A 13,925-nucleotide genomic window follows, 5' to 3' on the forward strand; every position below is an offset into this window, starting at 1 on the left:
CATTCAGTGCTATGAGTAATTACCTAAGGGTGTCATGCTAGTGTATTGGAAATAACAATGACATAACTAAACAAGATGAATGACTCCAAAGATTGTTCTTTGGAGGCTAAAGTTCTTTGAAAGTTAAGTGTGGTTAAAAAAATCAGATTTATATGGCAGCATGACAGTATCATGTCTGTTCAAATGTATATTTCAGATTACTACACTAACAACTGCAGGTTGTGAGCACTGTTTTACTTTTCATTTACTAAAATCACTAAGATTGGAATAAGATGAATGCTGCTTTAATGATGCTTGAAAAAGTAGTAACAGAAAATACAGGATGGGAATTCATATAATCAGCAAGTTTAGATAACAGAGGTCCTGCTGTGCAGAATGTTTGTGAAGCATGATTCATTTGTGCATGGGATTAGAAACAGCTTTGTGCACACTAAGTAACTTAATCTCTCTTTGTTACTTTCACTGCAAAATACTTCATACAAACTCTGTAAACTCTTCATCTTTTTATTCCATTTTCTCAAATTTATGTCCCCTTCACTAAATTGGCGAGATGTATATGTTTGGTTAGGCATTGTTTGGTCTAGTGGTCTAGATCAACAGTCACCAACTGGTGGTACCTGGACCACTGGTGGTCCGCGAGAAAATTTTGGTGGTTCGCAGTGCACCCGGGTGGAGGAGCTGCTCCGGGATGACCAATGGGCCAGTCCTGTGACTAGAGTTCTGGAATATGGGACCGGCTAGGCAGCTCATGGTGGGGCTGGAAATCGTCGCCATAGAGGGTGGTACGTGCAAAGTGCAACTTTGCAGGTGGTGCAACGTGCAAGGAGTAGTGCAGCCCTTGCCAGCCAGAACGAGGTAACGGTGCTATTGCGGCGGAGGGGGGTGGCGGCACAGGCAGGCCGAAGCATTGGTGGCGGCAACCCATGGCTCTTTCATCCCCCTGCTGTGGCTCCCTGTCGGCTGAACCCACCAGTTGCTGGCTCCACCCCTCACCCTCCCCTCCCAGTCACACCTGGCCTGGCCTGAGAAGGTAAGGGTGGGGGATGGAGACTCGCTCCATATTTCAGAGTGGGAACGAAGTGCCCCTGTACTTGCTTCATCTCTTGCACTTCTTCTGGCCCTTTTGGTGCTGCTCGCACCTCGGTCATTCGGGGAGATGCACAACTTCCTCTCCAACCCAAGACACTGGCCTGGCCGTTTCTCTCTGTTGCTGCTGTTGAGTCCTTAATTAGTGTTCTTAAGACTATTGTTATGCGAACAAATGAGAAACCTTGGCTGTATGTGTGATGTTGAAGGTGAGAAACACTGCTTTTGTGATGTTGAAGGTGAGAAGTGCTGCCACATCGCTCAGGCGATGTGGCAGCACTTACTATAGCAAGAGTGATTTGCGACGTGCTATAAAAACAGCAAAGCAGGCCTGTAGTCAGAAAGTACAGAATTTTTTTCAAGATCCTATGGACCATAGGCGCATCTGGCAAGGTATCCAGGTTATTACTGGCTATATGGCAGCTTCCCTGACATGTAAGAGTGACATAAATTTTCTAAATAAGCTAAAAATGTTTTTGGACAATTTAAGGCCTCAAATAACATTCCAGCAAGAAAGGCTGTTCCACTTCCTGATGAATAGGTGCTCAGGATTAATACAACTGCCGTTTAGGTCCTGCAAAAGTCAATATACGAAAGGCTGTGGGTCCCGATAATATCCCTGGGCGAATATTTAAGGAGTGTTTTGACCAGCTGGCTCTTACAGACATCTTCAATCTTTCACTGCATTAGACCATGGTTCCATCATGTTTTAAGACTGCAATCATTGTACCAGTCTCCAAAAAAATCTATAATTACATGCCTTAGGGATTACCATCCAGTTGCTCGCACTTCTATTATGATGAAGTGTTTTGAAAGATTGGTAAAGGACTATATTGTTTCATGACTTCCCCCTACATTTGACTCATTACAGTTTGCTTATCGTAAGAACTGCTCTATAGATGATGCACTTTCTTGTGTGCTTCATCTTAGTTTGGCACACCTGGAGGAGAAGAATACTCGTGTGCAAATGCTGTTTCTTGATTTTAGTTTGGTGTAAAACACAATCATTCCTCAGCATTTGGTGAACAAACTGGACCTATTAGCTTTTAATACTTCTTTATGTAACTGGATACTTGATTTCCTTATTGATAGGCCCCAGTTTGTGCAAGTTGGAAGAAAAGTTTCCAATTTCATCTCCTTGAGTACGGGTTCTATGAGTAATTATAAACCATGAAGTAATTTGCTCACATTTAACTCAGGCAACCAAAGAGGCTTATGCTACCTTAGTAATTTATTTTTGCATTATCTTTATTAGGCCTGGTTCTTCTGTTTCAAGTACATTTGTATTTTCGGGGCAAATGTACACATAGATGTAGGAAATCTTAGCACTGAAATCAGGAAGTATTACATCAAATACAGAAGGGGTACAGTAATAAAACTTAGAAGTATGTAAAATAATTACAGATAGCACTAAAAAAAGTCCTTGACAAACATCCTGGTATTGACAAATTATAATGTGGTGAATCAGCTTTCAAATATGACGGGTTATATCCTGTTTTTAGCACATAAATTTTTGATCTCTAATCTTTTCCAAAATGGGAGGGAACCACTTTCGGTTACATTTTGTGAAGATTGTTTTATATGAGCAACAAAGACTTATTGTAATCTCAGTTCACAAACCTTGTGATCAGTTCTTGCCTTTTCCTTTTTAAACTTTTGAAAAAACTAGCTGTTCTAAATGTACCAAGAATATTTTTTCATAGCATGCTTCTGGAAATTTAGCTCTGCTGAGAATTTACTGCAAAAACATTTTTATTTCTTTAGAGCAGCATTTCTCAACCTAAGGCCCTTTAAGATGTGCAATTCCCAGAGCAAATTCCCTTTGTTAGAATATGGTACATTATCATATTTTAAATCCTACTGTAGGTTACCTTATTTAAGTATAAATGTAGCTCTTTTTCGGAGCATGATTCTCTAATAAGAAAGATGGTGCCTAGAATTTTATATCATGTGAACAAACTTTTATTCATGCAGTTCATCTTTCACTTTCCTTCTTCTTTAATCCCAGAGTATTTTGCCACCCAGATTGTGCCCTGAAGAAGATTTGAGAGCAATGACAGTAAATGTAGGCAGAGGAAATGGCTCTTACTCCCTGTGTCCAGTTGCTGAAGCTGTTTTGTTGACCCAAGGCATTAAGGGAATATAACCTATTAAAACACCATCTATATATTAGATGTATATTTCCTTCCCATTCAGTAGATTGAATTTGTGAAATGCAGGTGTTTTTAAATTCTGTTTGCTGGACTAAGCTTTCTTTTTAGTATGTCACAAAAAGTTCCTTTTGAGTGCACTGGATATGCTGACTCAAGGAATGGTGATCTCAGTTTATTTGGGTATTTCCTTCCTGGGGCTAAGAGTAGTTGGAGAGGAGGGAATGAGTTTAATTGGACCATGGACAGAAGAGGAAGGAAGGAGAATGTGCTTTTTGTGAGGGGTAATCCTGAAACTACTTCTCCACTGACAGTTTTTAAAATAGAACCTCAATTGTGTTAACTGTCTTGGCCTCTTTATTTTTTAGAAGCTCTGGTTTCTTTTTAAAATGTTGCAACTGTAAGTCATGAGAGGGAAATTAAGTATGAAAATGAAAGTTTTACATTGCTATTAATGAACACCATTTTCAAAATGAGTATTTAAAGTAATTTTCCATTTCACCAAAATAGTTGAATGACTCAGCCTTTCTTTTATATGGGAGATAAGTGTAATTATTGAATGTTTATAGAGATAAAAGAATGGAAACAAGTATATAACTCAGTCAGGGGAAAAAATGAAACATGACTGGAAAAGCTAGAATTTCCTTTCCTTTTTCATTGTTTCAATTCAACCTGAGCCAAACACCTGCCCATAGTAATCCCAAAGGAAGACAATAATTGCTCATAAGGCAGCTGCAATCTCCATACTCCCAATTCCTAAAGAATTCACAGGAATAAAGTTATGATGGCATTATCATATTGTATTTCTTTCCCCACCAGGTATGCTTTTAGCAGACAAGAGACAGAACTGGCTGTAAATTACAGAGTCAAGAAATCTTATGGCCGCAGAACTGTGGAACTGACATGTAAGTTTTAGATAGGTGTTACAATCCTTTATGGGAAGAGAGGAAGGGAGACCGTTTATAAAACAGAGCATGTAAGATGAAGGAGAATTATGCATAAATGCATATTCACACACACACACACACACACTATAGAAGAGAATAAATTCAGGGATGAACTGTGAAGTCCTTGATGCTTTCTGAGCTTGGTTGTTTGCTCACCCGTCAATAGACATGAAGATAAACCACATTTACTGACCATTCAAAAGAGGCAATTAAAAGAGCTGAGAAGGAAACTAAAAGACACATCCTCTCCAGCAGCCTACACCCAGATAAGCAGGAATTAACACTAGACAAACAAACAAGCAGAAAACAATACCCTAATCAAGAAACTATCAAGGAGAAAACCACACCCCTGCTCCGTTTTTGGTTCCAGGAGGCTTCAGGGAGGCCTGCTAGCATCAAAACGGGTCACTCGTACATGTGTGTGGAGCAGGGGGAGTGTGAGGGGTTACACGCACATGCCTGGGGCCTGCGGGGGGGCATTGCATTATGGGTGTTGGCACATGTGTGCGTGCTGTCGCGCGGGCACGCTTTCAGCACCCGAGGGAAAAAAGGTTCGCCATCACTGCAATAGAACATTCAATTTCTTTTCTGGATCCACTTTTTTGGAAATGTTCCAACAGTTTTCTAGAAGTAAATATTTTGGGGGGGAAAGGCAATTGTTCATGGTGTTCCATTGGTGGCTTTCTCCTGCAAAATCAGTCATAGCTAGAGAGACTGTAATTTTTCATATTGCATGTAGAGAAAACCTCTTACTTGAATGCATTGTCCCAAGACAATTTACTATACATAATGCATTGGAAAGAATCTTTCTTCCTTAATAATCAGGCTTTCTGTAAGAAGAAAAGCTTCCTATCTCGTAAGGATGAAATATTTAATTCATAGGCAACCTAAAGTAATATAATGAAAACTTGTGTAGTACTGGAGACATTTGTACCCATATGTTGAATAGCTCTAAATCAGGGGTGTCAAATTCAAGGCCTGCGGGCCACATTCGGCCTGCAGGGTGCTTAGATCTGGCTACCCTGGAAACAGCGAAGGATTGGCCCACAGTGCCTCTGTCAGCGAAAACAGAGCTCGGGCCACCATAGTGGCCCCGACATGAGTGATGTTGAGCTGGCCATGCCCACTCTGGCCATGCCCACCCAGCCCCCCAAGGTCAAACACAACCCTAATGCTGCCCTCAATGAAATTGAGTTTGACACCCCTGCTCTAAATTAATCATAAAATAGCAATTTTCTACTGCAGGATTTGATGGTGTCTTCCCGTACAAAGTATGCAATCAGGAAACCCATATAGTAAACATGTATCTCATATCTCATTTGTGCATTACTTTCCCAGTGGGTAACCTAGGAGTAAGTGAAGAACTTCAGGAAAAACTACAGGATGTTATGATTGTCCGGAACAACTTGGCCCTAGGAAAAATCTTGGGAGAAGGTAAGTACCACCATCTATACAGTTGTCATAACTATCAAGCAAGACATCTTTCCTCACCCTGCATAAGATGAGTCAAGCTTATTGTAAAAGCATTTCATTTGCAAACCAACTCCCTTAGAGTATTACCAGTCAAAATATGTTCTAAAGAACAGCTTGTATTAAACAAAATAGGCAGGAGCCTTGTAAATTAAAAAAAATATATTTTTAGTGTATCACTTAGTATGTTAATTTATTATAGTCATAGCCCAGAGCAACTTATATATAAAATAATAATAAAACAAATACTTGAAAATTGAAATATTACTAAAAATAGCAAAATGCAGAAAATTTTCTTAACTTCAAACAATATTCACACTTTCCCCAAAATCAGTGATTTATGTTCCGCTGTAGTCAAGATTCAGAATCTGACTAGACTTTCAGCTGATGGATATTTTCAGTCCCACTCAAATATCTCTATAAAAGAAGCAGTGCAGCAGCACATGACCTACAGTTTGAATTTCCTTATTGCCATATGGTAGAGATGCTGTTCTTTAGAAATATTGCAAAACCTCCCTGCCAAATAAACAATGGGAAGGGAATTAGAGCTGGCCAATATAATATCTCTTCTGGTATCTTTGAAGACAATATTAAACAAATATTGGGCAATTTTTTTCTGGTATCACTGGAAGAAAGTAAAATGGGCACAGGCTGAAATTATGTTGGAGGTCAGTATCTCTAGTATGTTGACATGGTCTGATCAAAATCCATTAAGATTATGCATTAGGTCAAAATTCACAATTCCCTAGGTTGGCATTAAGTGATTTCCACCAGGAAAAATGAAATTTATCTTTAAATGATCAAAAAAATCCAACTAATTAAGAAATAATTTAAGGTAATAGCTAATACAGTACATACATTTTGCACAGTTTCAATTGATACTATTTCAGTGTCAGGGCAAAGTCACATACAGGACTTATTGATGTTCAACTTAAACATATGATGAGGCTAATTACTGGGTGCATAAAATCTATACCTAGTTACTGGCTACCAGTTCTTAGTCACATACTTTTCCCCGTACTTACGACGACAAGAAGCTCTCATTCAGGAGTATAGTAAGATCCTGTTAAATTCCTCTCTACCCATTCATGGCTATATTCCTGATCTCTTAAGATGCCGATTAACGTCAGGAAACCCACCACTCTTGACAGCGCTTAAGCTGCTGGCCGATCATCAGAACACCACACAAAAGTGGATGCAAGCGTGGAGTAGCTATTCCCCCCAAGATATTTCTGAGCATATTAATCCTAATAGTATACCTCCAGGATTTAATTTACCCCGACACATATGGGTGACATACAATAGAATTAGAACGGCTCATGGGGTGTGTCCCAACTCCTTGTATAAATGGGGAAAGTCACCTTCAGCAAAATGTGATTGCGGGGCCCCCCGACAGACTATCCAACATATAGTGAGGGAATGCTTTAACAGAAGGTATCCAGGATATTTTAGGGACTTCCTCTGTGTAACAACGACAGCTACTGACTGGATCTCCAAACTCGACATTAAACTCTGAAATGCTATTCTTCTTTTCCTCTTAGGTTTCTTACTGCTTTTTTTTAAATTTTTTTAATTGTTTTAACCTGTAAAAATGAAGTGTTTTAATATTGTGTGTGACCAGCCATATGCTAAATAAATAGTAAATCAGGGCAAAGGATGAGTTTGGAACTCATTGTGGAACCAAAAAGATGTTCTTTAAAAAAAAACTTTCAAGGGTTTCTAATGCCTGCTTATAAAATAGCTATAAGGCAGGGGTGGGTTCCAAATCCCGTTGCTACCAGTTCATGTGTGTGCACAGTGCTTCTGCGCATGTGCAGAAGCATCCGGGGAAGTGGGCGGAGCCTCCCGCTGCCACTGCTACTGGTTTGCTTGATCCGGTGCGAACCGGTAGCAACCCACCACTGCTATAAGGTAGCTATGGTATTACGCTAGCTTCAAACACTTTTAGCCCACTTCGTTATATAATTACTTCCTTTGTACAGACAAACTTTAAGAGGCCAACTAGACTTTTTTTCACCATCTCTTTTAAAGATTAAATCTGAGCCTTCTAAGTGCCTGTAGCATGGAAAACAATTCTGAGAAATGTAAAAATCAGAACCTGTTCAGTAACATTCTTTCTCCTGTTGCCATCTTTGTTTATATCTAAGAGGTCTCTTTGAAAATATCATAATTTCCATTTTGATAGACAAAAATTAGGTTATTTTCCATGCTAGAGGGGGCAGCTGATCTAAATGCTATCTGCTATATATAATGTTGAGATAATGGCTGCACCATCTTCATAAAAAAAACTTTATATGAAAGTGATGTCAAATGAGGCTTATATAACTTCTAAAATGTTGTAAATGTATTCCTTTAAGATTACAGTTCAAGATTTCGTTCAAGTATAGAACTTTATTAACTCTCACATGACTCTTTGTAACTTATATGGTACAAAGTATTGTACAGTACTAATCTTTTCATTTCTAGGTAATAAATATTTAAATGTCATTAACCCAGTCACTCTGATAGTTTGGAGTCCTAACTGAAGACAAACAGAAGTTTGTCCTAACTCCTATCAGACCCATCCTTCTATCCATTCCCCTCTCCAAATCCTTTTTCCATACGTTCTGCTCATTTGCAACATCTAGTAATACTGTCAATAATACAAGGAGCCTTGGTAGTACAGTGGTTTAATGCACCCTGTTATTAACATAGCTGCCTGCAATTTCTGCAGGTTCGAATCTTACCAGGCTCAAGGTTGACTCAGCCTTCCATCCTTTCTAAGGTAGGTTAAATGAGGACCCAGTTTGTGGGGGCAATAAGTTGACTTTGTATAAATATACAAAAGTATGAAGGCTATTGCTTAATGCATTGTAAGCCGCCCTGAGTCTCCGGAGAAGGGCGGCATATAAATCAAATAAAAAAAAAAGTGAAGATATCTATCACACTGGATTGACCCTTTAACAGTTTTCAATGCATGCCCAGATTTGCAGTTTGAGTTTGTAGAAGATCATTAATGGCCATGATAGAGATTACGATCATTTATATCCTTTTTGCCCATGTTCCAGTGCAGCTTTTACCTTTGTTTTTCCTGTGAATGTATGTAATCTCAGGGATTAGATAGCTTGATAACATGAGGTAAGTATGCTTCACCAAGCAGCTGAGCCTATCCCCATTAGTTCTTTGTTGATCTGAAGAATCCTCTCACTCTTGCTAACTACATTTTGAAATGGGATTTTATGTATGGAGATAAACATGGTATTATTTCTCCATTTAGGTGAATTTGGATCAGTCATGGAAGGGAGTCTCAGTAATCCTGATGGAACCACTCAGAAAGTTGCTGTGAAAACAATGAAATGTAAGTATTATCTGGTCTCTACAGCTGTAAAGTTATTTGTGTTTAAGAAATAATCAGGAGCAGTTAAAAACATAGATAATCAAACAATGTTGTAGAACACCTCCAAAAAGATAAAATTCTTTCCAATTAAGAATCCAGAAAATCTATGAAGAGACAGAAGGTTGTCTATTACTCAGTTATCAATTGTTGAAAGGTATATACTACTTTTCATTTTATCAAGTACAGTATATAAGAATAATTTAAAAAATAATCACGTATCTGCTAGCAGTGTTTATTTAAAAAGCTAATCTCTGTTTTGAGGATTTTTTTCCTCTGAGTCTACCTAAGGAAAAGAAACAGATTATAAAATAATCTCAAATTCCATCTTGCATTCAATTCTGTAATCTGTTAGTTTCTAAAATAGACGTTTACGGGGGGGCGGGGGGCGGAGCCTGACAGCCTGATGAGCCGGTAAGAGTTTTTCCCGGCTCCGGAATAGTGGGCCGATAAAATTTATCATCTAACTAAAATGGACAGAAAGTTGTGGAGGTCTGTTTATTATTATCTGGGCCAACAGCGGAGGAAAAAAGAGAGTTGTTTGGGACAGTGAATAACCGATAAAGAGTGTTTAAAGTGTGGGGCTTAATCACTGTTGTTGGAATGCCACAGAAGAATGTTTGGAATTGTTTTTAGACAGCAGCTAGCTTCAAGGAGTGATTAATAACTTTACAACCTCACACGGTTAAGTAAAGCAGCCTGTTTTATTATGGACAAAAAAGAAAAACAGGGAAAAAAAAAAAAACACCCGCTGGAAGCAGAAGGTTTATTTGATTGTTGCCCAGGCTGTGAAGATTTATGCCACCGAAAAAACAAAAAGGTGTTAGCAAATATAAGTGGCAACGTATCCATCCTTCAAATCACACCGCGGCACGATTAAAAAGACAATCTCTGGGTGAATCGGAACAAGAGAGCTCAGAAAGTGAAACAATAATGGCGGCGAAAACTGGCTCACAGCCAGCAACAGTCGATGAACTCAGAGAAATGCTGACTAGCACTAAAGGAGCGATTTTCAAAAGAATGGATGCTTATGCAGAAAAAGTTGACAAGCGCATGGACCAATTAGCTATAAATATTAGTCATAATGGTAAACAGATTAAGCTTCTTAGAGTGGAAACTAACCAATTAGGGAAACAAATGAGGCAGTTAGAAGAAAAGCACTCTTTGGAGTTTGATGAGCATGAGAAAAGGCTGATTTCTCTGGAAGATCAAAGCAGAAGATCATCAATACGAATTCGAAATTTACCAGAGATGACAGGAGAGGACTTGAGGAAATTGATCCCACGATGGTTTAAAGAAATAATCCCTAATTTGGCCACGGGAGAAGAGGACGTTGAACACGTCCACAGAGTGGGTGTTTTCAGAGCTGGATTTCGCCCCAGAGACATTTTGGTAAAATTTTCTAATTATTATAAAAAAGAGCAGCTGATGATGAAACTGAGGTCGTTAGCTGTGCTGAAGTTTCAAGGATCTACAGTTCAAGTTTATAACGATCTTTGTTACCAAACAAGTGGAGGCGCAGCGTTAATCACCGAAGAACTCAAGAGAAGGGAGATAAAGTATGCATGGGGATACGCAGTATTTATGAGGTTTATGTATGATGGGAAACAATATAGGATTACCTCTTTGGAGCAAGGCATTGAGCTACTTAAAAGTCTGGGGCTGGAATTGCAGGACGATGCTGTTTCCTAAAAGTGCCAATGGTGGAGGAAGAAGAGCCACGGCAAGTGGGAAGTGAAATCGACAAGACTGAGATGATAAATCTGTAAAATATTAATACTAGAAGGCTTGCTGGTTCTGGACTGTGGGCTTCATCTTCCCCCCTCCCTTTAAGAGAATGGCTGGAGCATTAGGCTACTGGGGATTTAGTGGGGGGAAAAGAGTTTGGGGAGATTTGGGGGTGGGGAGTGGGGAAGGGGGGTAGGTTTTGAGGGTTATTTAGTTGAGGTCGTTTTGTGTTTTCTTATATGTTGGTTTAAGTTAAAGTGCACAAGGGATCGTAAAGAATTTGTATGTGCTGAATATGGATAAAACTATAAGAATTACAACACTCAATGTCAAAGGTTTGGGGGCAGTAGTGAAAAGGAGAAGAATCAAACAATTGTTAAACAAGGAAAGATCTGACATCATTTTCTTGCAGGAAACTCACCAGGATAAGGAGGGAGTAAATGAAGTGCGTTTGAAGTGGTCACTCCATTATGAAAAGTCACTGGGGACTTCAAAAAAAAATGGGGTGGCCATACTGATTTCTAAAAGAACTGGATTTATTATGGAGAGTATAAAAAAAGATGGGCATGGTAGATTTATTATGATTAAAGGTCAAACTGAAAATACAAAATATACATTGGTTAATGTTTATGCCCCAAATGTGGGACATAGAGAATTTTTTTTAGAATTGTTTAAAGTAATAGAAGAATTTAAAGAAGGACATGTCATTTTAGGTGGAGATTTTAATATGGTTATGAATAATAGATTGGACAGGACCAATCCCACAAGTGCTGAAAGGAGGAATAATATCACCATTTTAAATAAATTAATAAAAGAAAAAGATTATGTGGATGGGTGGCATTTTCTTAAAGGTGGGGAGCCCGGTTTCACATATTATTCCCCAACCTATAAATCCTATTCTAGAATTGATTATATTTTCGTTTCTAGGGATATGGCAACTAAGTTGTGTAGAATGGAAGTGGGAGTAATTAAAGTAACAGACCATGCGGTGGTTAGTTTAGACTTTATGGTAAAAAAAGACTATAGAGAAGCGGTTAGATGGAAGGTGACTACAAGGATTCTTAAAAATGAGAAAGTGGTTGAGAAAATGCAAAAGGAGATATCAGAATTGTGGGAAATTAATGAAAAAGGAGAAATAGCAACGAGAATGGTGTGGAACACCATGAAGGCGGTGACACGGGGAATATGTATTAGGGAAGCCTGTAGTGTTAAAAGGCAAGAAACTGCATTACGGGAAAAATTAGAGGAACAGATTAAGAAATTGGCATACAAGAAATAAACAGAAATTAATAGAATTACAAGCTAAAAAAAAAGAATTAGAGAATAAAAATTTAGAGGAAGTTCAGAATAATTTAATATACATGAAAAGAGAATTTTTTGAAAATAGCAATAAAAATTCTAAGATGCTTGCCAGGCTCACACAAAAGGAGAAAGCTAAAAATTCAATAGGTATAGTGAAAGATAAATTAGGAAATTATTGTAGTACAATGAAAGGAAAGTTAAAAATATTCCAGGAATTTTATCAAGAGTTGTACAAGGGTAAGGAGGTTAAGAAGGATAGAATGGAAGCATATATTGGGAAATATATAAAAAGGAGTGTGGAAACAGAGCATAAAGAATTAATGGAAAGGAGTATATCGCAAAGCGAAATTGCAGAAGTAATTGAAAGTTTAAAGGTGGGTAAATCACCTGGGGTAGACGGATTAGGAACAGAATTCTATAAAACATTTAAAACATTATTAGTACCGAAATTATTAAAGCTGTATAATGCAATATTAGAAGGGGAAAAGATTCCAGAATCATGGGAGCAGTCATTAATAATATTAATACTTAAAACAGATAAGGATCCGACGCTCCCTGACTCGTACAGACCAATATCATTAATAAATCAAGATGCAAAAATTTTTTCAACTATTTTAGCAAGAAGAATGAATAATTTTATAGGTAATTATATAAGGGAAGATCAATGTGGATTTGTAATGGGCCCTCAAATGCATAACGGAAGAGTGCTAAATGTAATTCACGAGATCAAAAATCTAAAGCTTAAAGCGGGGATATTAGCATTAGATATCTTTAAGGCCTTCGATTGTGTGAGCTGGCAAGCATTAAAGATGGTAATAGACAGAATGGGGTTTGGAAAGAAATTTAAAGGTGTAATAGATCAATTATATTCTCGGAACTCTGCCTTAGTGGTAGTGAATGATGGAGATACAGACAAGATACAACTCACCAGAGGAACAAGGCAAGGGTGCCCACTTTCACCTGTCCTATTTGTATTGGTTATGGAACTTTTGGCCAATGCATTAAGAGATGACAGGGAGATAGAAGGGATAGGTAAAACAAAACTAAATATGTTTGCTGATGATACATTGTTAACAGTTAAGAATATAGTAGATAAGATGGAAAGAATTGGATGGCATCTAAAAGAATTTGAAGAAATAACTGGATTAAGAATAAATTGGTCAAAATCTGAGTTGATGCTGTTTAATTACACTAATAGGGAAGAGAAGGATTGGGAAGGGAAGCAAAGCGAAATGAGAATTAAAAATCATATTAAATACCTGGGAGTTAGAATTACAAAAAATTTGGAGAAGTTAAAAAAGGAAAATCTAGGCAGCTTAAAGAAGGAGATTTTGGAAAGTTTGAATAAATATAAAAGGTTGAATTTATCATGGTTTGGAAGAATTGCCTTAGTAAAAATGAAGATTTTAGCAAAGATCAATTTTGCTTTTATGATGCTACCAATAAAAATATCAGAATTAGAGTTAAAGAGTTGGCAGAATATACTGAACAACTATTGTAACGGGAATAAGAAAGCGAGGATAAATAAAAATAAGTGGTATCTAAGCCAAAAAAAAGGGGGTTTAGGACTCCCAAATATTAAATTATATTATGTCGCTAACAGGCTTAGACATGTTATAGAGGCAATTTTAGGAATAGGGGAATTGGAATGGTTGGAAGATAAATCTAAAATTAAAACCAAATTAGAATGGAAGTTGGAAAATATATTTTTTATGGAAGGTGGAAAGAAATGGGCTGAGAGCATAAGCAATCCTCTTCTGAAGTTTCATTGGGAAATTTGGAGTAAATATAAAGGGAGGTTGCTTCCGAAGAACTCTCCATTATCACCAGTAGTAATTTTGGAAAAGCTCCCAGGGAATTTGAAGAATA

General features: G+C 37.8%; 1 protein-coding gene across 1 annotated transcript in view; it reads left to right on the top strand.

The window, feature by feature from the left end:
- MERTK (MER proto-oncogene, tyrosine kinase) overlaps positions 1-13,925 on the top strand; it is a 65,416-nt gene that overhangs the window by 33,170 nt on the left and 18,321 nt on the right. The window contains exons 11-13 of the mRNA XM_070948103.1: positions 4,056-4,141; positions 5,522-5,617; positions 8,910-8,990. Coding sequence (XP_070804204.1) covers positions 4,056-4,141; positions 5,522-5,617; positions 8,910-8,990 — 263 coding nt within the window. The remainder of the gene's footprint in view (positions 1-4,055; positions 4,142-5,521; positions 5,618-8,909; positions 8,991-13,925) is intronic.

The sequence above is a fragment of the Pituophis catenifer genome, unplaced genomic scaffold (genome assembly GCF_029215685.1).
Source record: "Pituophis catenifer annectens isolate HBS135680 unplaced genomic scaffold, rPitCat1.0.hap2 SCAF_1, whole genome shotgun sequence".
In the NCBI taxonomy this organism is placed as follows: domain Eukaryota; kingdom Metazoa; phylum Chordata; class Lepidosauria; order Squamata; family Colubridae; genus Pituophis; species Pituophis catenifer.